The 25,281-nt window shown below is 52.5% G+C and overlaps 1 protein-coding gene across 1 annotated transcript in view; it reads right to left on the minus strand.

Moving 5' to 3' along the window:
• Positions 1-2,026: 2,026 nt before the first annotated feature.
• The window catches only part of MYO18A (myosin XVIIIA), a 106,373-nt gene continuing 83,118 nt past the window's right edge, over positions 2,027-25,281 (minus strand). The window contains exons 27-42 of the mRNA XM_042780506.1: positions 25,128-25,239; positions 24,607-24,734; positions 24,147-24,301; positions 22,212-22,335; positions 21,923-22,123; positions 21,223-21,333; positions 20,010-20,114; positions 19,545-19,691; positions 19,075-19,188; positions 17,619-17,735; positions 17,359-17,442; positions 16,764-16,901; positions 14,619-14,804; positions 14,097-14,236; positions 9,412-9,534; positions 2,027-2,171 (exon numbers count right to left, since the gene is read on the minus strand). Coding sequence (XP_042636440.1) covers positions 2,027-2,171; positions 9,412-9,534; positions 14,097-14,236; positions 14,619-14,804; positions 16,764-16,901; positions 17,359-17,442; positions 17,619-17,735; positions 19,075-19,188; positions 19,545-19,691; positions 20,010-20,114; positions 21,223-21,333; positions 21,923-22,123; positions 22,212-22,335; positions 24,147-24,301; positions 24,607-24,734; positions 25,128-25,239 — 2,130 coding nt within the window. The remainder of the gene's footprint in view (positions 2,172-9,411; positions 9,535-14,096; positions 14,237-14,618; positions 14,805-16,763; positions 16,902-17,358; positions 17,443-17,618; positions 17,736-19,074; positions 19,189-19,544; positions 19,692-20,009; positions 20,115-21,222; positions 21,334-21,922; positions 22,124-22,211; positions 22,336-24,146; positions 24,302-24,606; positions 24,735-25,127; positions 25,240-25,281) is intronic.

The following is a 25,281-nucleotide window of genomic DNA, read 5'->3' on the forward strand; positions in this document are numbered from 1 at the left end:
CACTAAAGCTGTGTGATTCCCTTTCCTGACTACTTGCCCAAACCAGAGCAGCATGATCTACCATCAGCCAAGTGAACACTGATGTCTGCAAGGATTCCAACTGGTCACATTATACAAGGTAGAGGAGTGGGCCTTCTTGCTCTTCTGCGTGAGCTGTGTCTTAGCTGCCAGTGAGGGACAAAGCACATATTGGGGCATGAAGGCGGATACAGAGGAGGGCACAGCAAGGTGCCCTGTGTCCAAGGGGGTTGTGGGCCAGAGATAGTTTTGTAAAATTCTGATTAAAAAGTCATCTTTAGAATGATTAAAATTACACTTTTAAAAAACTTTCTAATGAGAAGGGCTTGAATCCGTGAACAGAAAGTTAGAGAAGACAGAATTTCTGTAGTGAGCTTTAACAATCAGATGGACCTCAACATTCCCACATCTGATCTGGGTTAAGTCCAGTGTGGTGGCCAGGGGAGGATGAGGCCTGGACAGCTCTGCCAACCCAAATTACAAGACACAGACTCTTAAAAGAAAAGGTGGGGTTTGCATCTTCCTCGACCAATTTGCTTATTCCACCTCCTCTGCTGTAGTCCTCAAATGACCCACCTTCATGGTTAAGACTCTGAGTGACATTGGTCTGACATTGGAACAGGTAATTCTTGCAGGCCCCACCAGAATCCTGCCTCTGGTCCCCTCATGACCACAGTGGTCTTTACCTTAATCTGAAGGAGCAGGCAGGAAAACTGGCACGGCCAGGAGGAAAAGGGCATTTATTTCTATACATCAGGTAAACAGGGAAGAGCGAGCATAGCCCAATGAGTACAAACCAACTGCAGAAGAGAAGAGGGGACAGCAGATGGGAGCAGCACCAGGCACTGCCTTGAGCCCCCATGTCTGGTGGTGTTGGTGAGATAGCCTTTTAGGGTGGGAGCTGGGACCTCCAGACTGTATGTTACCATGTCTAGGTAAGTGTGTGTGTGTGTGGGGGGAGGGGGAGTTGGGCAGGGGGAGGGGGACTGACAGGCTTAGGACACAGAGTGAGGACTTAAGTCTAGTACACACCAGCGCTGACCAACACTTCTGTCTTCAGTGTTTCTGATCAGAAGCCCTCAACTCAAAGCCTTCCCTCTCAAGTTGAGTTTATGGTCCAGGCAGCTTGGACAGAGGGAGAGGAAGGCAGTGCTTGGATAAGCCCTGAATTGGCATTAGTGGAATGGGTTTATCTTAAATAGATCATTGCACTTAATACATCGATGAGGGTTGGGGTGGAGCTGGGAGTTCCAGGTGGTATAAATGCACCCGTTTGTGTAGGCTCGCTCATCCCAAACCCAGAACACCTGAAAGCCCCTCCTCATGCTGACTTTTAAGAACCTGGTCCCAGCTCTGCTCACCAGTATCTTCAGCTGCACAAAGAAAGGCCTACTTTCTGGAGAGTAAAGATGGAAATGAGATTCCCCTAGTCGTTTCTGAGGGGGGCAGGTGGGAGAGGGGGCCCAGTTGCCACCCAGTCCCCTCCCGCTCAGGGAGGCAGCTGTGATGAGAGGTTGGGTATTTAAATTAAAAAGTAAAAAGACAGCAGGCACTGAGAAGAGAAAGCCCTCACCCCAAACCTGGGGGAAGGAATTGCTGTGCCCTCCCCCAGCTCGCCCCATGGACCCAGCAACCTAGAATGTCCCAGTAGGCAGTCTGTATGCCCGTCCCTGAGCAGGGAGCTGAGATGGGGGTCAACTTGCTGGCTCCGTGCAGCGCCAAGCCACTTGCCATTGCTCAGCATGGCTCAGGGTGGAAGCCGAGAGTGTGGCATTTCAGAGGCAAGGAGGAGCATAAAGTTCTCTTTTCAGAAGCTCCTCTTTCTCCCACTTCATCCACGTGGATGAAACACCCAGAGCCTGGAAAGTCCCCCGACAGGAGAGGGCTGAGCGTTTTCCATGTAGATCAGCAGTCAGGTGGGGGACACCTGTGCCCCTCTGTTTCCTAGGAGAGGCGCCCTGGCAGCAGTAGGCCAAGGGCGGGAGGGGCTGTGGATCACTTCCCTGGGCTATGCGTTGCTCTCCGCTGGCCTGGCTTCTGTGTCACTGTCACTCAGATAGTTGTGGGAGTATTGGGGTCTGGAGGTGCTGTTGAGAGGGTCGTGCTCATCATCTGACCGGTCAGGGGCAAGGGGCTTCCAGTAGCTGGTGGGGCTGCAGGGAGAGAGGAATAAGATTATGGAAGAATGACCCCCTAGTCCTCAGCACCAAAGCCTTCATATAAAACCCAACCTCAGAGTCTTCATCAGGCTACTGGGTCCGGAAACCTCCAGATCTGCACCCTCCACCACACACACCCCAAGATGAGAAGCTTTGTCCCCTCAATGGAGTGGGGTCATGGCATTACCCTCCAGCTCTATTTACCTCTTTTCCATCTTTCCCAAAGCCTTAGAACCATCTTCCCTTAGCCCTCCTAATAAGTGTAGTATTATTTCAACAAGGTGCCCTAGTGACACAGTGGGTAAGCACTTGGCTGCTAACTGAAAGGTAAGAGGTTCAAACCCACCAGTTGCTCCACAGGAGAGAGAGATGTTGGTAGTCTGCTGCCATAAAGATTTATGGTCTTGGGAACGCTATGGGGCTGTTCTACACTGTCCTGTAGGATTGCTATGAGTTGGAACTGACTTGATGACAATGGGTTTGTTTGTTTGTTTGGGGGGCTATTATTTCAACACCAATGGGGAAAACACAGCCCAGTGTGGTTCCACTCCCCCCAGTGCCTACCCGTGAGCAGGGTCCCTGGAGCTGAAGCCCCACCCAGTGCTCCCTGGAACATAGTCCTGTTACCAGATCCTAGGATCCTAGAGAGCTTCCACTTGGCAACAAAGAATTCTGTGACCCCCATTGCCCAGGACTTACCATTCACCCCAGGAAGGTCTTTTGTTTACTAGCCCTTTTAAGAGTTTCTCTATCCCTAAGCCAAAAGAGGAGGAAACAGGGTTTTGCAAGAAAGAGTCTCACATTCTTAGCTTTTTCAAGTGGATCAGTGAGAGATGCCAGAAGATGTGGTCACTGAGGGACTGACCATGTGTGTGAGGCACTGCCCTGGGCACTCTAAGCTCTCTGGTCTTCACAACCACCCTGGGAGATAGCTTGTCCCAGGTCACACAGCCAGTGAATAAATTTGAACCTGAGACTCAGACCTCAAAGCCTTGCTTACTCTACCTTGCCTCAGGATCTGGTGACCCAAGGAGGAAAACAAGAACCAACCTGAATTCTCCCCACTGGCCTGGCCGAGTGCCCAGGGGTTGTGTAAACACAGACCTCTCTCTCTTCCCCTGGGGGAAGGAAGAGCCTGATAGAATACATGTTCAATTATGCAAAATGGTTCAGGAATGGGGCAGTCTGGTTAATAGTTATCGTATTTCTCATGAATGAATTACCATTTTTAAAGGAATCAAAATAGCACAAAACACATTTAATACAAACTAGGCTGAACATAAATGAGTCCTACTTTGATGGGCCAAAGGCACTTAAGGACTCGGGTATCTCGGGAACAGAATTGTAAAGCTCAACGAGGGCTATGCCTAGAAAAAAATTGGGGTTATTTTAGCTTTGGGGTTGTTGAAATAAGTGGGAGCCCGTTTTTTCATTTTTAAGGTAGAATTCCTGGGTGCCCAGTGCTAAAGGTCTGCTGTTAAGCAAAGGAATGACTACCTTGTGGAAAGACAGTGGGGTGATTTTTGTTAGGGGGGGTGAGGCAGATGTCAGGACTGGGATCCAGATGCAAATGAGGTGGCTGAGCGAGAACAGCAGGGCGCTGGGGGACAGGGCCACACCTGTGCTCCTTTCTGTCCTCTAGCTTCTTCTGAGTGGGGGATGGGGCCCCACCCCCATAATTTTGTGTTTGTCAGGCAGACCCCTGGATAAATTTCAGTCCACTGAGACTCTGGGAACAGTGGCAGAGGGAGCTAGGGGGTGGTCAACTGCATGCTTCTCCCTTCTTGGCTCTGTGCAGCCACCAGATCCCCCTGCTTCTTCCTCAGGTCTATAACCAGGTTCCTTATTGGCTTCTACTGCCCACAGCAGCCAGCAGCTACCCACCCTCCCCAGTGCAAGAGGACTGGCAATTGGAACATTTTAACCAAATTGTTTAAAAAGCTTTCCTCCCCACAAGCCAGTGTCTCCTGCTCAGTGCTGTCACAAACAATTTGGTACATAAGCTAATTCTTGCTGGGAGAACCTGGGGTGGCAGCCTCCCTTCCCTTTGCTATGGATGCTACATTTGTTCCATCTTTCGAATTCTTGAGTTCTCACTGGTCCCTGTTACCAGATGGGAAGTTAAGCAACCACTCTGTCCCCTGCCACTATGCTTGGCAGTTTATCTGCCCCAAAGCTAGTGAGTGCTGAGTGCCAACTAGCTCCTCCCTCCCTGGTCCCATCTCTCCGGCTCAGCATTGGGCGGCTGGGGCCTGGCTTGGTGCCCATTCTACCAAGAGTGCATCCAATCCTTGGAGATGGTGGCGTGTAGGGTTTCACGCCTACTCCTGTTTTCCTGGTGGACAAGAGGAATTGTGCCAGTGGCTGGTGGAAGAAACAGGCTGTATGTGTTTTTGTTCTTGCTGGTTGTGTGTGGTCAAGGGTGATGGTGGGCTAAGGGCACTGGGATCTGAAATCTGTCAGCCAGCAAGGAATGGCCTAGCTAGGCCAACATCTTCCTCTTCAGGTAGGGGCACAATGCTCAGAAGGGCCTGGTCCTTTCTTTCCAAACCTCCCTCCGTCGTCCATTAACTGACTTTTTCTGCCTTGGAGGGGCCCTGCTTGGCAGGAATGCTAAGGGGAAGGCTGAGAGGGTAGACACAATATTGTGACTCTTGTCTTTTCTCCCTATGGAGCTACAACAGCTCCCCTGTGCAGCTGCAATGCTTCCTGCTCTTCCCAATGCACCCTGCGACCATCTCTGAGGGAAGTGAAAGAGTAGTGGGAACACCAAGGGCTTGGTGTCAAGCTCCAGGGCCTGAGAAATCTGGCTTGCCCATGAGTCTGCTCTGGGTTCAAGCTCCACTTCAACTCCCCACACCATGCCATGTCCTCAATCCTATCCTATCCTATCCCATCATGCACCTCTAAAGAGCTGCAGTTAACATTCACTTCCTGTTGCTCCAGTCCATAGACTATAACTGGTCCCTTTTGGTGGTAGTGGTGGTGGTGGTAGGTGCCGTCCAGTCATCTCCTACTCATAGTGATCCTGTGTACAACAGAACGAAACACTGCCCAGTCCTGTGCCAGCCTTATAATCCTGGCTATACCTGAGCCCACTGTTGCAGTCGCTGTGCCTGCAAGTACCATGGACTGCCAGAAGAACTAACAAATCTGTCCTGGAAGAAGTGCAGCCGGAATGCTCTTTGGAAATGAGAATGACCAGACTCCGTCTCACCCTTATGGTGTAACCCAGCCAAAGTCAGCATATTTCTTCGGCTGCTCTGCCACAAAGGAGGCCCACAAGCATGCGACAGGTGTGTGTTAGTTCATGCATTTAGGAAACAAATGCCTCCATCCCAAGGGGCTGCACTCTGGGCACACCTCCTGGGAAGCAGCAAGCTTGCCCTGGGAGGGTATCCTGCTGAGAACAGTTTCGCATAACCAGGGTGATCCAAAATGTCAACAGTCACTGTGGATTTGGCAACAATGGGATTCCAGTGAGTCAGGCTTTGCCTTTCTTCTGTGGTGGGGATGTGGGCACAAAGAACTTAACTGCTAGATCTCCCTCCCTGCAGAGAGAAGAGCTGGGGGAGGCAGGAGAGTCAGGAGGGGGTTGTCACTCAGCAGCTGCTAATTTCTATTCATTAAAACTTTACCAGATGAGCAGAAACATGGTGACGCCCATGTGTGGGCTTTAGGTGGGAAGGCTGGGGAGGGAGTCAGGCATCTTCAGGGACTGCTGGAGGGTGTAGGTGGCAGCCCTGTGAGCCATGTACTGAGGCTTGAGATCCACACCAAGTGGAGAAGTGGTTTTGCAGGGGTGAGGAGAGCTGAGCAAAAGGCCCCATAATAACAGCTTATGGGTACTGACACATCAGCCCACACCTGTGGTGTCAGCTAGCCCTTTCCTGGATCCAGCCTGTCTGGGTCATGGACAGAAGCTCCCAGCATGGGTGCTGCCTGGCATATACAATGAATATGTTGAACATGTGCTTTGCATTGTGCCTTCAGGGGAGCAGTTAAAGGCAGGAGTGTTGGAGTTAAACAGACCCCACACAGATCCTGGCAACATCACTTCCCAGCTGTGTAACCTGGACAAGTGATTTAACCTCTCTGAGTCTCAGCTTCCTTACCTATAAAATACAGCTAACCAGATCTTTGTTACGAGATTATGGTGAGGATTAAATGAATAAAATGTGGCAAGGATCTAATGGTACCTGGCACAGGGCAAGGCCTTGATAGGTGGGTGCCGTGATTAACATACCTAGCGAGTACAACTGAGTGTGTTCAGAATGACTAACAGCTGAGCTGGCCTCTGCTCTCCTAGGTAGCCAGGAGGCTCTCCAAGGCCATGCCTGGCCAAGAGGAGTGCCAGGTGGGGTGTAAGGTGGTGGTGGGCAGGGTGGGGAAGCACATTAGTTCACACAGGTGGCACACACCATGCTGCATTCCAAGCCAGGTGTCACCTACTGCTCTAGTCGCTCTCTGGTCGGTACAGGTACCGCATCATCAGGCTGTCCACCTCTTTCTTGCGCTTCTTCTCTTCCTTCCGTGAGTGCCTCTGCTTCTTCCCAGCCTCCTCACTTTCAGCAGCAGGGCCCTTCTTCACGCTGGAGCGGCTATGGCCCGAGACGGTAGAGCCACTGGATGACGATGACGAGGATTCAGACTCGGCCTCTGTTCTCTTTCTTCTCGATTTGGACTTCTTCTTGTTCTTTCGAGAGCGCCCCTTCTTCCGCCGCCTGTGCTCTGAGGAGTCTTCTGAGCTGGAGCTGGAACTGGAGCTGGAGCTGGAACCGCTGCCCCTTCTCTTGCTCCGGCTCTTCCGGCTGCTGCGGGACCGAGACACGTCAGCAGCAGAGGCAGAGCGGCGGATGCTGGCGGCTCGCTCGGGAAGGTCCAGTTGGGCGCTACGGGCACTTCGGATGCTTTTCCGGTCATCCTCTTCGGACTCGGGCTCCAGGCTGCTCCGCTGGAACGGGACGGGTTTGTAGCTCAAGACCTCATTGATGGCAGCCTCCAGGTCTGGGTCCAGGTAAGAGCGACGACTGGCAGGGCGAATGCTGGAGCCCAGAGGCTCCTCCAAGGCAGAGGCCGAGGGATGTGGCTGGGGTGGCACTGACAGACTGCGGGCCAGCGATGGGTGGCTGTATTGTGACTGGGCCTCACTCAGGGCCACACTGGCTCCATCATCCCACTCATCCAGGCAGCTGCGGCCCAGGGACAGGCGGGAATCAGGGCTCTCTCGTCCTAGGCCTGAGGCCCGGCTCAGAGAAGGGCTGAGGGCCCGTGACAAGCTGTCGAGGCGGGAGGTGCTGCGTCGGGAACTGGGCGAGCCTGACAGTGAGAAGCTCAGACAGGAGCGGGTCCCATCCTCCCCAGAGCCATGCCGCGTGGCTGAGGAGGCCCGGCTGACGGGTGCAGAGACTGCCGAGGCCCGGTCAAAGTCTGAGCCCCACCGCTTCTCCAGCCCCCGGCCAGTGCGGCTCCTGACTTCCGAGAAGATGGAGCTGCACTCGTCTAGCTCCTCAGATTTCCTGCCCTGGCCTGCCTCCTCCCTGGGGCCCGGGCGGGCCTTCCGGGGGGGCCTCTCAGGGGAGGCTGCTCGCTCACTTAGGGTTGTAAAGAGTGAATCCTCGTCCCCTGCGCCTCCAATGGAGTCCTTTAGGGTGAGCCGCTTCCGATAACTCAGGGAGCTCAGCACAGAGGCTGGCCTCTCTTCCACCCCCTTGCCCTCCTTGGAGAGGGTGTTGAGGGCTGTTCTGAAGGAGAAATGTGAAGCCGGGAGAAGAGAACCAGAGTGGATTAGGGGGTGCAGAGAGAGAGAGAGAGAGAGAGGAACAAACATTAAACCTAGAGAATAAAGACACAGGAGGAGGGAGAGGAGGAGGAAAGGCAGCAGCTCTGGCAAAGTAGTGGTGAGAGCTTCGAAGGAAATGAAGCAAAATAATTTGCATCAGTGAAAATAGCTTCATGGAGAATGTCATGTAAATTAGACTATTGTTCTATTTCATCACTTTTCCCCTTCTAAAACGTTTAGTTCAATTTATTTCATTGTCAACTACCTGGAGCCTTGTGCCATGTTGTGGTGAACGGCAGTGGGCAGGAAAGGCGGTGTTATCCGCAATAACAAAATGCTGTTTGGCCGAATAAATTAAACCAATTAGAGGGGGCCGCTGGGTGCTGGTGGTGAGGGGCTGGGCTTGGGGAAGGGGCCCTCAGAGGAGTTGGGAGCCTGTGGGAAATTACTTTTTCCACCTAGTCCACCTTCTGTCTCTGGGAGAGGGTAGGGAAGGGTAGATCAGTTGGGAAGGAAATGTGTTTCTGTGTGTGTGTGGTGGGGGGGGAGGTGGGCAGGGAAGTGGTCACTGGAAGGTGGGACTGGAGCAGAGGGCTGACTGAGTAGGTAAGGGATGGGGAGGAGGAACTCTGGATTCCAGGGGTAGCTGTCTTTGTGTGATCAGAAGACTGACTGGGCTGGAAAATAAGGGAATAAGTTCCCCCAGTGGGTGAGTGTTAGCATACTGCATGGAGGCGGGTGTGAAAAGATTAGAGAAAGGAGAGAATGGGCTGAGAAAGACAGAAATGTGTCTGTAGCTGTGACAGGGAATTAGGCATCTGGTGTCTTTGCTGCCGCTGTTCCCATCACACCCTCAGAGGTCCGGAGCTGGCCCTGTCCAGAGCTGTGGGGTCCAGACTGCTCCTGTGTCCCATCCCAGTCTCGATTCCTAAGGCCCCAACTATCAGGTGGTTCAATAAATATTGTTGTTGTTGTTGTTGTTATGTGCCATCGAGTCAGCCCTGACTCATAGCGACCCCTCCTTGGGTTTCCGAGGCAGTATCACTACGGAAGTAGGATTGCCCAACCTTCCTTCCGAGGAGTGGCTGGTGGGTTTGAACCGCCAGCCTTCTGGTTAGCAGTCAAGTGCCTTAGCCACTATGCTACCAGAGCTCCCTCAATAAATATTAGTTGAGTGAATAAGTGGGTTAAACCCAAACTTATATTAAACTTATATCAAACCAAGCCCTGTGCCTAAAATAGTAACTGGGGACAATAGGGAGATGCAGGCCCTAAGAAGAAACTGAACGTCCTTCTGAGCTCATTCCATATGCCGGGAGCATGCCAGGGTCCCTCACACAGACGCCAGGTGTGAGGAGTGTGTGGCCTGCCCTCTTTGAGATTAAGGCACTGCTCAGCCATGCCTGGTGGCACAAGGTGGCTTCTCCTCCCAGCTCAAGGCCACATGCTCACCTGGAACTCTTCAAGCTGCCATCATCAGAAGCTGCCTTCGAAGGTCCTTTGTTTTTCGACAACCATGACTTGACCCCATCAACCCTGTCCTCCAGCTCTGAGTCCACATCTGAGTCTCCCTCGCTGTAGAGATGAAGAGCAGAAAGGTAGGCGAGACCAGGCAAGAGGTGGTCACTCACTGCCCAGAAGGGAGAGTGAAGTGGGAGTGGGGTTTGACTTGGGCAGGGGTGAGGTGCAGTGGACATGCACAGAGGTGAGTCAGGGGAGGAGAACAGGAGAGGTTAGATGGAGCACAGCATTCACAAGGACCCTGTCCCCACTCAGCAGTCCACACTGTGTGATGGCTACCAGGAACACCCTGTGGAGAATGGAGGCACCTCCCATCTCAGTTAACCATGACAGGCAACTGTTCAGTTGACCAATCCAAAGAGAATGACAGGAAGACCATCCATTCATCAATCATAACTAAATGGCTCTTGGTTAAAAAGGAGTCCTGGGCCCTTCAGCTACTCCTGAAGTCCTAAGTCTTCCCCTGCTATTTCTTATCTGTCCACTCCCATGAAACACAGCTGTAGCTGCTGCCATTTTTTATGCCTCTATCACCAGAGCTGGGCCACTGGCCAGGGGGCAGCCTCATACGTGACTTCAAATGAGAATGAACCTGGAGATCTCCTTAGCTGATGGTAATACCATTCTGGGCATTAGGCTACATCCCAGACTTCCTCAGTGTGGCTTCCTTGGTCCTTAAGAAATAGAGAAAGGAAAAGGAGAGGGGGCATCCTCATTTCCTGAGGGACTAGCAACAGCTTCAGGATTCAAATCACCCCAGGAGACCCAGTCAGGCCCAGAAAGTTTAGAACAAGGGTTCTGTCTCTTTGAATTTCCCTCCACTCCCTTAGGCAGCCTTTAGCCCTTGCACCACAGTGCTTTTTCTGGCCCAAGCCCTCTCCACTTGCAGAAAAGCCCAAAAGAGTCATGGTGACCCCCTCATGAAGCAGCTAGGGCTTTGAGACAGCTTCTGAGCAAGAATGCGTTTAGAATTTTGCAAAATGTCTGCTTACCATGCTCCCCTGCTAGGATATGCTAGGATTTCTCCTTGATATAAATTTCCTTTCATCTGTGTCAACAGGAACAGTCCTGTTCTTGAATTATGTTCTTGAATAAATAGCCACGCAGGCGCACACATGCATGCACACACACACACACACTCACAGGATACCACCAGACTCTGTTCTGGGGACCACGAGAGAGCCTGACTTGTAGAGAAGGAAATAAAGAGGCATATTTTATGGGCTTCTGTCAAATACAGAATTATAACAAAGACAAGGCCGGCTGATGCCCTGGGTAAATAGGACAGAAAACACAGCTCCAAAACCACTAATGTGAGCCCTGTCCCTGTCTAAGCCTGCAGTATCACTACGGTTGGTGTCACCCAGTGTGGTAACTTATGGTGCCACACCCCCCCACCACCAACAACGGACCTCCTCCCTTATCAGACCATACAGAATCTTTAGTAATGTTTTTTATACTAATGTTATCCATAAACCGTAATTACCGTATATCACTGAATGTAATGGCAATAGTAGTGACATAAACAACTAGCAAAATTAAAATTACACTTTTAAATTACAGTAGCGCGTGCAGATGAAACCACGTGATTCAAAGCATCATTGTAATTGGGTAATAATGAAGGTCCTGACTGGAGCACATTCGAAAGTTCAAAAAGTAAATTAGCATAGAGTTTTAGCCTTGTAGGTAGATTGATTCATGTAAGCTGGGCTTAAAGAAAAATGTTTGTTGTTGTAACTAACTACAGGGATATTTTTCTAAAAAAATTTAAATTTCTGCTGAAACACTGAACAAAAATTTTATAGACAGTCATTTTGGTGTCACCCCAACAGTGTCACCTGGTGGCACCCCCCCACACACACACACACCTTAGTGATGCCACCGTGAGCCTGGGAGATTTACTTAGTGCACAGGGCCCATGGAACGCCAATACCACCTGATTTATACACCCGTGCAAAAAACCTCCCTCTCTAGCTTTGGAGCCTATAATTTATCACCACCGTTCATAACCATATTGATTGCCTTTAGAAAGGAGGTGCTGTATGCATCGCAAAATCTATGTCTACATGTTAAAAGGGTTTCTGTATAAATCTCCCTTAATACTGCGCTGTTTACTGCTTTCATTAAGGTTATGGCAATAACAACTGTATCTCTAAGTAAATCGAAACATTATTTTTCTGCCCGCCTTAGCACGCTCGCTCGATAACTTGGAGCTGGGGCCCAATACTGCTGGGGAAGGAGCCACAGCACCTCTCTGCCATCAGTGGGAACCCAGCTGGAACTACACACCCCACGCGCCTGCGTGAGTGCATGCTGGTGTGTGTGGTGTGTGCGCGTGCGTGTGCCCGTGCATGTGTGTCTCTGGCAATGGTTTAGAGTGATCTTAAATGCGCATTTTATCAGCCCTCGAAGCTTCTACAGCCCAAGGATGGCAGGGCTGGAACACACAGGGGACAGAGAGTCGTGGGCCCAGAATATGAATTCTTCTCCTTGCATTCTGAGCAGAGCAGTGGATGGGCTGGGAAGCTGACCTGCCTGCCCTCGCTTTCTCTTTAGTTTTAAGCATCGAGGCAATGTTTGCGTTCTTTTCCTTAAATAATCAGGCCCATAAACAACTCCAGGGGCAGGCAGGCTCAAGGGGCAGTTGAAATTTTAAATGGTCGGAATTAAACCTCGTGTCAAATACAATTTATGTCCAGGCTCATGTGCTATTAGTTAACTGGGAGCCGAATCGCGGGGGAACAAACAAACGGAGACAGAACGGCGGGGGATATTAATTGTGTGTGACAACCAGGCTCCAGCGGCCCTCTATCACTGTTACACACTATTACATTTATCATTAGCTCTCGTGGAGTCCTTTGCGTTGCTGCCAGCCCATCCTGGCCAAGGGAGGAGGCCTGCCGGGCAAAAGAGAGTGGGGGAGGAAACCCAATGCCATGCAGAAAAAACCACCTCTAAAAACAACCCTGTTGAACTTGAGGGAGGATTGCTTGATCGGCCCCAGGGCCTATGCGTCTTCATCCACTGTCCAACTATCACCCAGAAAGAAAAAGAAGCGAGGGGTGGATTTGCCAGGCTTCCTACCACCTGACAGACAGCACCAACACAAGCAAGCTGGGCCTCCTTTTGTCCAAGGTGCCCGCAGGGAGAAAAGTAAACACATCTGGCTGTGTTCCCTTCCTCTGCCATAGCAGAGCAGCCCTTGATTAGCTGCCTGAATGCTTTCTCCAAACAAGTAACTATTAGATGCCCCTCACCTTCTATCCTTGTCTGCCAAAGGAAGGTGCTGGACCTTAACAATGAACATACTGGCTCCTTTCAGGCCACTCAGACTCCTGAGGAGCCCAAGGATGTGGACAAATCCGGCCCAAACACACTTTTCCCCCAGAAAAAAGGTCTGAGAAGTGGCTACACTTGGTTTCAGGGGGTGGCGAGACTGGGACTCAGGAAGGCAAGGCTGTTGGTACCACAGAATGAAGCTGAGCTTTTCTTTCCAATGGAGCGCCACTCCCCCATCCCCCATCCTGCCCACCAAGGGCGTTAGGGTCAGCCTGAGCCTTCTGGGGACAGCCCCCACAGCCTGCTCTCTACCTCTGAAGCCAGGGCCCAGCCATTCCCCACCTCCCCTTGTATAGTGAATTAGTGAGTGGTGTTAGCATTAGAGGCCAGCTGGGGGAAGGTGCGGGGCTGTGTTCACGTGCAGCATGCAGCAGGGCCTTGGGTGGAAGGCCATTGTTAGGGGCGGTTAGACACCCGGAGGAGAGGCAGAGAGCGCATGCGCTCCAGTCCTCACAGTTTATTCTTTCTTTTCTGATACTTTGTCACCATGTCCTGCAAACTGGAAACAGAAAGAAAATGGTGGGCCAGAGGAAGAGGACAGAAAACTCAGCAGGCAAACCAAGGTGGACCCTCAGCTGGGAGCACTGAGAGGCAGCTCTGGCTGACTGAGACCAGGAATGAATGAGAGTGCCTTCCTCAGAAAGTGGTCCAGGCTGCTCCCAGCCCCCTTTTCCTGCCCCAGAGGATCCTGACTGAGGATGGGGCCCTGGTCCTGATGTGGGAAGAGGGCAGATCTGCAGGTCTGCCCTGAGCAGCCTTGAGAGCTTCTCCATAGTCTGACCCTATCCCTGAACTGCTGGTCTGCCAGCCTCTTGATTTCCTCCTCAGCCTAGGACTACAAATCTCGCTCTCTCTCCTAAACCATTCCCTGGGTGGGTTTTATGAGAGAAAATCTCTGGCATGGTAACAAGGCACCACGGCCCTTAAATCTCTGCTCTCCCCAGAGTGGGGCAGGCGCCATCAGAAATGCAGCTAAATGGGGGAATAACTCATCTTGAACAGGAGAAGGGCTGGAGAGCCAGGTCCTCGGGAGGCCTCGGGAGGGGAGGATGGAGGAAGGGAGGGAAGAGGATTCTCACCCGGCCAGCACCTGTCTTATCTTTAACCACAGCAGGATGGGGTCCATGCTGGGGTCTGGCAGCAAGGGGGAAGGTAGGCTGATGTCTTGGTGACAGGGAGATGCAGGTTGCAGCTGTTCTACCCAGTGGCCTGGCTCCAGAGGTGGTCAAAAGGGCCTCTGTTCTGGCCGCAGCTGCCATAGAAGTCTGTTCCCTCACCTGTTGATGAGGTCCTCATTCTCGTCACTCTCCATCTCATCCTCGATGGCTGCCTGCAGGTCCCCGATACGCTTGAAGGCCAGCTTTAGATCAGCCTGCAGGCTCTGGTTAGCAGCCTCTAAACTTTCCAGATCCATCTCCTAGGAGGAAAAGTGGGCAGTCCAGTTTGTGGAAGGGCCAGTTGCTCCTCCAGCTGCTCCTGCAGAAGTCGGCTTCCTGTCTCCCAGCCCATGGGGGCGCCACATGGCTGCTGCTACAAGCCACGGAAGCCATTCTTGCTCCTGCGTTACTGGGCTGTTGGGGGCTGGCTTCACCTGATGGAGACCCAGGTATTACTCTGGCTCCCTGACCTGCCCTAAAGGCTTCCTGGGCTGTCCTCCTGACAGCCTGCTCTCCCTTACACTTCTCTAAACAGAGGTTTCTTTGCTGCCGGCCCCCCACCAGCTCAGGGGTGAGGTCTGTATTCAGCAGCCACTCCGAGTGCTGCCAGCTTGGGGCCTTGTGGTGGTGAGGCGGCATTACCAGTTCATGCTTCTTGCGGCTTGCCTCCGCCTCCTTCCTGGCAAGCTCTCCCATCTCTTCTTTGGTGTCCCGGAGCTGCCGCTGGAGCCTCTTGTTCTGCTCCTTCTCACGGTTCTCAGCTGCGATACGCTGATCCCGTTCCTCAGTTAACTTCTCCATGTTTTCCTTGAGCCGGCTTGCCAGGCTCTGCATAGGTATGTGGGGGGAGAAAGACGCAGCAAGTAGGCCCAACAGAGTTCTGGAGTGAGAAGGCCTGGGTTCAAGCTCTGGCTGCACTACTCACTGGCTATGTGGACCACCAACTAAAGCCTTCTGAGCTTTCCTTTGCTTTTCTGTAAAAGGGGGAGAATAATACCTACCTCTCTGGAGTCTTCTGAGGACTGAGTAAGATAATATATATGAAGGCACTTTGGAAAATGAAAAGTTTTATCATTATAGACAAATGTTTTATTATAGATAAATAGTTTTATTATTATAGGTGGCACAAATGGTTTGCATTTGACTACTAATCAAAAGGTTGGTGGTTCGAACCCAATCAGTGATACCAAGAGGAAAGGCCTGGTGATCTGCTAACGTAAATATTACAGCCAAGAAAACTTCTGTGGAGCTCAGTTCTACTCTATAACACATTGGGTCACCATGAGTTGGAACCAACTCAATAGCAGCAGGTTAGGTTTGGTTTTGGTATTATCATTATTACTGCCAAGAATGAGGGAAGTATTCTGTGCAGAGCCTGGACTGTCAGTACTGACACCATGTAGAGGCCTGGATGGTGGTGGTCAGTAGGGTTTCCTTCAGAGAATCTGAACCCAGATATCCCAAAACTAGATTCCGTGTCCAGAGGTAAATGCTTTACTGGGAGTTCCTAGATTAGGAGACTGATAGTCATCAGATTCCAAGCAGCAGCTGTTCCTCTAAGCCTAATGAATCTCTCTTCCCCAGAAACTTGAACACATTCTCCTAGCCAGACAATAGGATGCTGAACAAGAAGAAATGATTAGGAGGAGAGAGGGACTGCATATGAGGGAAAGGACCCTGCTTCTGGTTCTAAGCCGAGTTCTACTACTGACTGGCCATTGGGTCCCCACTGGGTAGGTTTAAACCACCAACTTTTAGGTTAGTAGATGAATATAAACCATTTGGACCACCTAGGAACCTCTTTTCTTTCCACTTGCTCTGATATGGAGGGCAGAGCCTGGAGCAGCATTCTGGCTTTGGGAGACTGGAGCAGAAAGGACTGAATTTGGAGCGTGGAGATTACCCTCAGGAAGAAACACATACACACATAAAAAAAAAAACCCAAACCCACTGTCACTGAGTTGATTCTGACTCATAGCAACCCTACAGATCAGAGAAGAACTGCCCATAGGATTTCCAAGGCTATAAATATTTATGGAAGCACACTGCCTCATCTTTCTCCCTTTGAGAGGCTGGTGGGTTTGAACCACCAACCTTTTGGTTAGCAGGTGAGCACTGAACCACTGTGCCACCAGGGCTCCTCCTCAGGAGAAAGGATGGAAATAAAGACAGGAGAAAAGGGCGAACAAAAAAAGGGGAAGTGTTAAAGAGAATGAAAAATGGAGAGGAGATACAGGATCAAGGAAGACTGGGAAGAGGGTAAGGAAGAGGAGTGAGATTGGAGTGGGAGGAAAACAAAGGGACAAGAAAGAAAAGGGCAATAATAGGGAAAGGATAAGAAGAAAAGCAGAGACAGGAAGGGTGGGAAGAAGTGACGAAAGAAGGGAATGAAAAAGGGAGAGTGCAGTGAGATGAGAGAACAGACTTCAACCTCACAGAAGTGGCACCACCCGCTGCATATTTATGACCCTGCCAGAGAGCGAGTGAGGGGGACAGCGGGGGGAGCTGGTGGTGGAGGAAAATATGAAGATGAAAAGCTAAGCTGCTCTGGTCCCTTGGCAGAAAGCAAGCACGGAAACAGAATGTAAAGCAGGCAGGCTCCATGATGCCCAGAGAGCAGGCCAGGCAGGGCGGGAGAGGAGGTACCAGCCCCTGTCAGCTGGCCTGGCAGCTTGCAGCAGCAGATCCACCACTTGGCTCCTCCCAGCCTGGTCAAAAGGCCTCTGAGGAGCATAGCCCTGTGGGAGCCGCACACGCTTGCATGGACCAGGAGAAGTGTGTACCCACCTCCAGCCGCTTTACTTGGGTCCTTTCAAACTCCAGGCGTGTTTCCAGCTCCCGGATCTTAGCTTCCTGCCTGCTCACCAGGGACTTGTCCACCATGGACTGCTCCAGGAACTCCACCTGGCTCTGGAGGGCTTGCAGCTGTGGGGGGAGAAGAGGGAGGGACAGGAAGGGAAGAAAGAACTGAGCCCAGAAAGGGACTGGGCAGAGCCTGGGGCAGGCAATATCACCATGGTGACCAGGCCAAGGCAGGGAGAGATGCACAGGGGAGGGTGGAAGGATGAGGCCTTGAGCCAGAGCCATCTTCCACCTGCCCCAGGGCCTGGCATAGATCTCACCCTTCTGAGAGAAAGGAGAAAGCTAAGGACCAGAGAGGGAATAGAAATGTGAAATGAGGCAGCTGAAGCCAAAATGTCTGCTATGGTGATGTGGCTCCAAGCCTAGCTCTTTCCACTAGTTAATGCTGCTCTCTGGAATGCTGATGGTAGAAAGAAGCATTTTGTATACTATGAGCTTAGGGGCTTATCCCTAATTAAGGTCTCCACATACACGGTGACCATAGTACCCGCTCTCCACCAAGAAAGACCCTGGTCCCCACCTTTTCCTGTAGCTCTTGCTTCTCCTTGTTGACTTCTTCCAGCTGAGCTTGGAGATCATTCATCTGAGCCATGTCCCGGGAGGCCTAGGAAAGGAGAGAGTACATCTGAAACAGGATTCCCCCATAAGTACCAAACCCAGTGCACTGAGTACCAAGGCACATAAGTATCCACACTGAAGTGGCTGCCCCAGGGACTCATGAGGAGGGACAGAAGGCCAGTATGTGTGCAGGGTGTGGCGGCACCCTCCTGGGGAGGGTACCTGAGCCACGGCTGCTTTGTGCTTCTTCATCAGCTCATTCATGTCCTCCTGATCCTCTTCCAGGCGGTTCTGGATCTCATTCTTCTCACGCTGAAGACGGCTCAGCTGCTCCTCCAGCTGGGTGGAGGCAGAGACAGCTTAGAGGGCACTAGGCCCCAGGTGGCAAGTCCAAACTTCCCCCCACCCCACGTCACCTCCGGAAAGGCTGACTCAGCTGTGTTGGGGGCAATGATAGGGCCGGGCCCACTCCCTGGAGGAGTTTCCAGAACCAGTGATGCTGGGGGAGCTGCCTGCCCTCCTCTGGCCCCAGGAGACAAGGGAAAAGGGCTGTCTTTGCAGCACAAGAAGACCCTGAGCTTATGGGCTAAATGACAGCTGCTTTCTGGCAGCTCTTTAGAGGCTAATGAGAAGGCAGAAAAGGTCTGCCCAGGACAAATGACCCTTCATCCTGGCTCTATCAGCTTGGGCCCTAACCTGTATGTACTCTGCCCCCTTCAAGCCCTAACGAAGGACCCCTCAAATCTGTGAAGCTCTTCTGGTTTGAATTCTCCTTCCCCCGGGACAGCTCTCTCCCTGGGCCGTGCAGCCCCCAAAGCCAGTACACTGTTGGGGGGATGGGGCACGAAGGGAAGGGGAAGAGACAGCCAACAGCAGCTTCAGGAAATGAATGAATCTATTAGCTTGTAATTCCAAACCAAAATGACTGCGTTGGCTCCTTCTCTGCCCCATCCATCTTGTTACCGGGCTGTGGGGAGCTGGGGAAGCCTCTGCCAAGAAATTTATTAACTTGGATTTAAATAAAATGGTAATTTTATAACAGCCTTTTTTAACACAATTAAGGAATTTGAATTACTCACCTGAAAACTGCTGAGGAGCATAAGTGTCATGGGGATAAATCAAGCCCGTGAGATTGGCATCTCTCAGAAGCTGGATGACTAGCTGGAGGGCCGCAGAGCCAACAGCCAGCCCCAGCTTCCCCTGCCCCATTCCCTGCCCAAGGAGTTACTGGTGGCCACATCCCAGTAATGACTTCTCTGCCGATGGATGGGCCGTGGGAGAGGTGGGGAATTAAAAGGGAGGCATTAAATAAGAGCTTTAATTAGCTGCCGCTTGGGCTTGTCAGTGGGCTGGGCAGGGGAAGGGGAGGGAAGTGGAGCCATCCCATCCTCTTATCGGTGCTTCTGCTAATCTCCAGGCACCTGTTTACATCCCTCAGCCACATTAGCTGCCTTTATTGATGGTGTTGGGGCCTGCGGCCAAGCTCCCACAGGCAGGTGGTTAAAACAGGGAGATGGGCCTTTGCTGGCTCCCTCTTCATGGCCTGGCCCTCTCTAGGCCCGCTGCTCTGAGTGGGAAGGGGCAGAGGAGGGGTGGCCTGCCCTTCTTGCAGAAAGCCCTGGTGTGAAGGAACCTGGCCGGGCAGGGTCTCTGTCTCCTGCAGCCCCTGGAGCCTCACCGATGTCTTGGCTTTAGCGATATCATCAATCTGCACATGCAAGTCTTCAATCTCCACCTCCATTGCTTTCCGCGCTTTTACAGCTGCTGCACAGGTGAACTCTGACTCCTCCAGCTGGACACAGAGCAGCCCCCCAGCCCCAGGGAGAGATGTCAGTCGTTCCCTGGGGCAGGAGGGCTGTGCAGGGGTGCTTGCAGGGGATGGGGAGCCCAGGTGCTCTTCTGCTCCTCTGCTCACTTAGATCCCAGGTATGGGGAATATGCACTGCATGCATGTGCATTTCCCCTGTGACGGGACAGTGGGAGCCAGACCCACCCACAGCAGATTGGGTGACCCTCTCCCAGGGCCTACAAGTGGTTTCTTCCCCCTTTCCTGACACCTTCTATCCAAGAACCATTAAAGGGGCAAAGACAGAGTCTGAAAAACAAGCTCCATTGTCCCTGGGGCCAGCAACTCCTCTCCAAAGATACCTGGTTCTTCAGCTGGGCAATCTCCCTCTTGCTGGGTGCATTGTTCTTCAAGTGGTCCAACATGATCTGGGCATCTGCCAGCAGGGCCTTGGTGCGCTTCAAGTCTTTCCGGAGCCTCTTTTCTGATTCAAAGTCCCTCTGGTTCACCTGGGTAGACACCAGAAGCTGGAGCTCCGGATTCTGCCACAGGGGCTCTGCCTGTCTTCCCCAGGCCCACTCTTCACCCTAGCACTCATTTTCTGAGTCCCCGTACTGAGCAATGATAGTGGAAGGGCTTGGATCATGTTCCAGCCTATGAGAAAAGCTTGGGAGTGCCAATGTATGGTCATGGTGCCCATTCCACAAGTGATGAAAATGGCCACTCCAAAGTCCAGTCCCCGTGCCTCCAGTTTCTGTCCCTAAGATTCCCATCCCTGAAACCAGATGTGGCAGGTTGCCCCAGGCAGTAGAAGAGGCCGTGCTCACCTGGTCGCTGAGTGCAGTGAGCTTGCTCTCCATCTCCCGCTTCTCTCGCAGCACCTTCTGCTTGTCCTCATACTCCTCCTCCAGCTGCACTTCCATCTGTTTTAACTGCAGTACCACAGGGACAGAAACCCATCAGTCCCTTTGGCGTCCAGCATCAGATAGTTCCCTTCCCTTCTGGGGGCCCCCACCCAGGGAAAACAGTGGGACAGAGCTCAGCATGGAGGACCACCGTGGGTTCAGAACCCGAATGTGAAGTTCCCAGGGTTTTAGAGGAGCCTGGAAGAGAGAGGAAGGATGGCAGGCCACGTACAGCGACCACCCAAGCCAGAGCAAAAGCCCTCGCTCCAGAGTGGGGCAAGGCCCTGTTCCGCCAGGCTAGCTGACCACAGGCAACACCAGAGCACACAGGTGGGCATGAGGCAGGCTGCTGCTTGGTGCATGAGTCCCTCCAAGCGCTTATGCTTCTCTACAGACTCTTGAGGAAACATATTCCAGCCAATGCCAGGATTCCAAAAGGAGATTGCTGGTCAAGAATGGCAATGTATGACTACGTGGCTAAGGTAGAAAACAGGAAACTCCTGACTTTAAAACAGTGGTGGGCATGCGATCCTCAGCCTGTACAGCTATGAAACCAGAAGAACTAGATGGTGCCCTGCTACCACTGTCAACCACTCGAAGGGGGATCTGTGTAGGAGATCCTGGATAGAGAGGGAGAACAATGTGGAACAAAACTCAAAATCATTTGGGGGCAAAAAAAAGGGGACCAGGTTTGCTGGTCTGATAGAGCCTGGTGGAACCACTTAGACTATGGCCCCTAGCTGCCCTTTAGGTCTGGAACTGAACCCACACCTGTGGCTTCCAGCCCAACAAAAGACAGGCATATGAGTTGAACATGTACCTAAGGTAGATACACTCCTTGGAGAGAACAATCATGGGAGAAAGAAGGGCTGTTTATGCACAGGGAGACAGCTCAGGGGGCAGGAGTGCATGGAGGGGTGGACACAGGGAACAGGTAACTATCAGGAGGAAGTGGGAGGGGAAATGATGCATTGGGGTAAACTGTGCTCAATGTCATGAGACAACGTGTGTGTGAACTGCCGTATAGAAAGTGAATTTGCTCTGTAAACTTTCACCAAAATCATAATTAAAAAAAAACAAACAGTGGTGGGATGATAGGTATTTATACTGGACAGGTAAGTGCCAGGTGCCTTACCTTCTTCTGACAGGACTGCCGGGCCTCCTCCACCTCCTCATCCCGACTCTCCATCTCCTTGGAATGGGTCTGTCTCATCCGTTCCATCTCCATCTCTAGACGTAGTTTGGCCTAGAGGTAGTCGAGAGTAAGGACTGGGTTTCTTTCCCAGTAGCCTCCTGCCCACTGTACCCTGCAGGCAGCTCTCCCCAGGCTTAGGAGCAGAGAACATCTCCACTAGCCAGTTCCCTTTGCTCCCACTTTGCTCCTATGGCAGATGGCTCTTCCCGAGAAGCTGAATACCCTTACTAGATGTCTGGCACAGGCCCAGAGAAAAGCTGTTTAGGGTGGGGGTGGGGGCAACCCTGCAGCTTTTTCATTTGGCTTCCAGGCTCTAGCTGTCTGAACTGACATGGTAGTTCAGTGGCCGGCTGGGTGGGCTCACGGCCCAAAAGCCTGGAAGAGGTGGGGAGGAGGCTGAGACCCTCACAACAAGAGCTCAATCACAATTTGTTACTGTGGATAGCTCCATGAAAGCTTAATTGTCTTCACACTGTGTCTAACACAGAGCAGGTGCCCGGTCAACACTTTCTGAGTAAGCAAACAAACCAATACGTGAAGGTGGGCTCTTGCCCTCCTCTGGCCCACTTCCTAGGTTGGCTGTGGGACGGTGGTGCCTCCTGCTGTTCCACATCCCTCCCTTGGCCAAGCCCTCCAGCACCTGCTCCAGCATCTGGATGGTCCCCGCCTGCTCATCCAGTTCTTCTTCCTGATCCTTGACCTTGGCCTCCAGATCCCGGAGCTGTTTCTTAACCTTGGCCAGAGAAGCTTCATCCTTAGACTCTTGAGAAGAAATGTCCTGAAGTTCAGCCTCCAGTGATACCACCTTCTGGGTGAATCCTGCAATGTCCATGTCTTTTTCCTGGAGCAAAAGAGAAGATGAGGTGGGCTCAGGGGCAAGCCTAGCCTGTGAGGGAGAGGGGGCACCAACGATGGGCGGCCCCACCTACCTCCAGTTGTTGCTTCAGGCTGAATGCCTCCGCGAGCAGCATGTCCTTCTCGCGCTGCAGCTTCTCGCGCTGCAGCTTCTCCCTCTGGGCTTCCTCGTGTGCCTGTGAGAGCTCACTATCAAACCTGCAAGGAAGCACGGCCATGGTGGCTCCATTAGGTAATGAAAGAGTCCGGGATCTCCAGCCCCCAGAGAATATCAGAAAGCAGTGCCCACTGCCATGCATGGGATGCAAGGTGAGGAGGGCACTCATGTAGCCCTACCTTGGGGCCAGTACTGAGGTGGGGGTAACATTCAGGGGTTACTAACGGGTGATGTCACCAACACCATGCTGAGCAACAGGCCTGGGATAGGAGCATTTCATTAAGTGGGCCCAAGGAGCTCTTTCACCCAATGGGCCTAAAAGGGACCTGCAAACTGCTTTCTGGGAAGAGGGAGGTCGACTCTCTCCTCAGTAGTTAAGTCTCTACATTTTCCATTGCAACAGATCAAAGAATGAGGGTCCAGGGTAAAGGCAGAGTGGGCAATGAAATAGATAGAAATGGCTGCCCCTGCCCTGTCTAACCCACTTGCCACAGTTTAATCTGTTAACTTCAAGCGGACCTGCTGGGCACCTCCTTCTGGGCAGTCTTTGGCCACCCACCCCTGCAGTCCCTACAGAATACACGTCACCACCAGGACACCCCACACTGGGCTCAGAGCTGGTATTCACTGCGCCTAGCTAGTGATGAGTTTCTACGGGCACTTGGTTGGGGACTTTCTTTTCACTCCTGCACTTCCCAGCCTTCCACTTCCTGCCCGGTGACTTCAAATAAGGAGCAAATTGCTGAAATTCCTCTTAACACTTTCCCTGAATAGCTAATCAGGTTCCTGTCGAAAATTGAACATTTTCCCCACTCTTCACCCCACATCAGAAAAATAGTAAGAAAACCCTGGGCAGCTGGAACCTAATAAGTTGCCCAGCAGGGAGTGCGGCAACACAGTAACTAGGCCGTGCTGGCACTGTCACTGGGGTGCTCGGGAGGGGTCCTGCTAAGGGTGCCGCCTTTGAGTCAAAGGGTAGGGTGGGGCAAAGAGAAGATCTAGGGGAGCCAAGAGTCACTGCTGGGTGAGGGCGAGGGAGGGGGAACAATAAACCCTCCAATCCCCCTCACTCCCCCGGAAGCAGCCCCTGGCTGGGAAGATGGTGTGTGTGTAGGAGGCTGGGGGGATCCCAGGGTCATTGGAAGGACTCCGCTCCGCCATTCCCACTCTGTGGGTTGTGGGATAGGGCTGCCCCTTCACAAAGGCAACTGATGTCTCTGCTGAGAATCCTTTCTCCTGCCGAGGGGAAATGGGCCCTGTTCCCACTCCCTGGGGCATCCTACTGTTCCCAGGGTGTGTGGGTTCCTCAGTGCTGCTAATAAAGGCACCCCATTCCCATCCTCAGTCAGGGAAATTAATTTAGATTGGATTTTCTTCTGTGAGGGCTGCCCCCCCTTTGTGTCATTACCATAATGAGATGGAAGTGGCACGGCAGTTTAATGGTATTAGTCAGAGGAGTGTGTTTGTATAGCTCAGGCGAGATAGAGAGAGATGGGGAGCCGAGTAGGGGCAAGGGATATGGATGTGATAGAGGGGCTCCTGCATGGGGTATGGCTAATGCCCATCCTGACTGGGGTGGGGACAGGGGTGGCAGGCATAGCTCCATGGGAATAGGAGTGGAGCTGGGAGCACATCTGAGTGCAGAGGGCGGAGCAGGCCCTCAGTGGAATGTGTCTGAACCCTTCCTAGAGTCAGGAGTGAGCCTCACTCACATTCCTGGATGAGCAGGCAAGGGCCCTGGCCAAATTCAGGTCTTCCTTTCTTTTGTCCCTGGAGAGGGCCAAGGATCCCTGCCTGTGACTGTTCTAGGAGGTGCTAAGGCCCTCTCAGCCCAGGGCAGGGGCCCACCCACCTCCTCTGCTTCTTCTCCAGCTCATGGTTGCGGACCTGCTGGCCCTCCAGGTGCAGCTTGGTGTCCTGTAGCTCAGCCGTCAGCCGCTGGCACTTCTTCTTGAGCTGCTGCAGAGCCCGCTGGCTCTCGTCACTGTCTGCTTGAAGGTCCCCAAGCTAGAGGCCAGGATGGGAGGTAGGGTCAGCAGCCATCAAGAAGCCCAGAAGTATTAGGGAGAAGGTGAGGAGGCAGGTGAGTGAGGAGACAGACCCAAGGATGAGAGATGTAACCAGGGTCATCTGGGGAACCTAGAAGCTCCCACAATAGTTTACTTCTGATTGTCCTCTGCCACCAACAGGCTAACACACCAATCCTGACCTCTTCCTCTGAGGGCCTGCCTGCCTCCACCACTCACTGAGCTGGCATGTGGCACTGGGCCCCTTCCCTAGCCACAGGGCTCAACTCCTTCCACTGGACTCACCCGCCTCTCCAGCTGCCTCTTGTTCTGCTGTTCCACCTCTAGTTTGTCCTCAAACTCCTGCTGAAGCCGCTTCTTGGTGAAGTCCACCTCCCGCACGGCTCTCTCATACTTTAGGCGCCATTCACCACCTGTGGGGTTGGGGGCAGATGAGGGAGGGCTAGGTGCTGAGAGGCCCTGAGAAGGGACAGAAGGGAAGCAGGATGGGACGGAGGCGGGCAGCTGTGGGAGAGGCCCTTCTTCAGCCCGAGGGACTCAGAGAGGTCTCTGGAATGATGGTTTCCCAAGATGGGAGGAGCCACTGGCTGGGAGAAGACTGTCCTCTCGCCAGGGACTGCCAGGACCACAGCCCTCAGACAATACCATTATCATAACATGAGAGCCCCCCTGCATTCATTGGTCCCTTTACTTCCTCATCTCTTTATTTCACTTTAGCTTTATAGCCACCCTGCAGAGGAGAGATGGCCTTGGAGGAGGGGCATGGTCATTAGGCTACTGCCGAGCTCCTCCTGCCACAGGCCCACCTGCATCATCATCATCCACTTCCCCGTTGATCTCCGCTGCCCGGATAAGACGGGCCTCCATCACCTCCATTTCCATCACTTCCATTTGTTTCTTCAGTGCATCATACTGGGTCTGCAGAAGAGAGGATTATGAGGTGGATAGTGGAGCACTCAG

This window comes from Orycteropus afer, unplaced genomic scaffold (genome assembly GCF_000298275.1).
Source record: "Orycteropus afer afer isolate SDZICR_OR568_19922 unplaced genomic scaffold, OryAfe1.0 scaffold00042, whole genome shotgun sequence".
Classification (NCBI taxonomy): Eukaryota; Metazoa; Chordata; class Mammalia; order Tubulidentata; family Orycteropodidae; genus Orycteropus; species Orycteropus afer.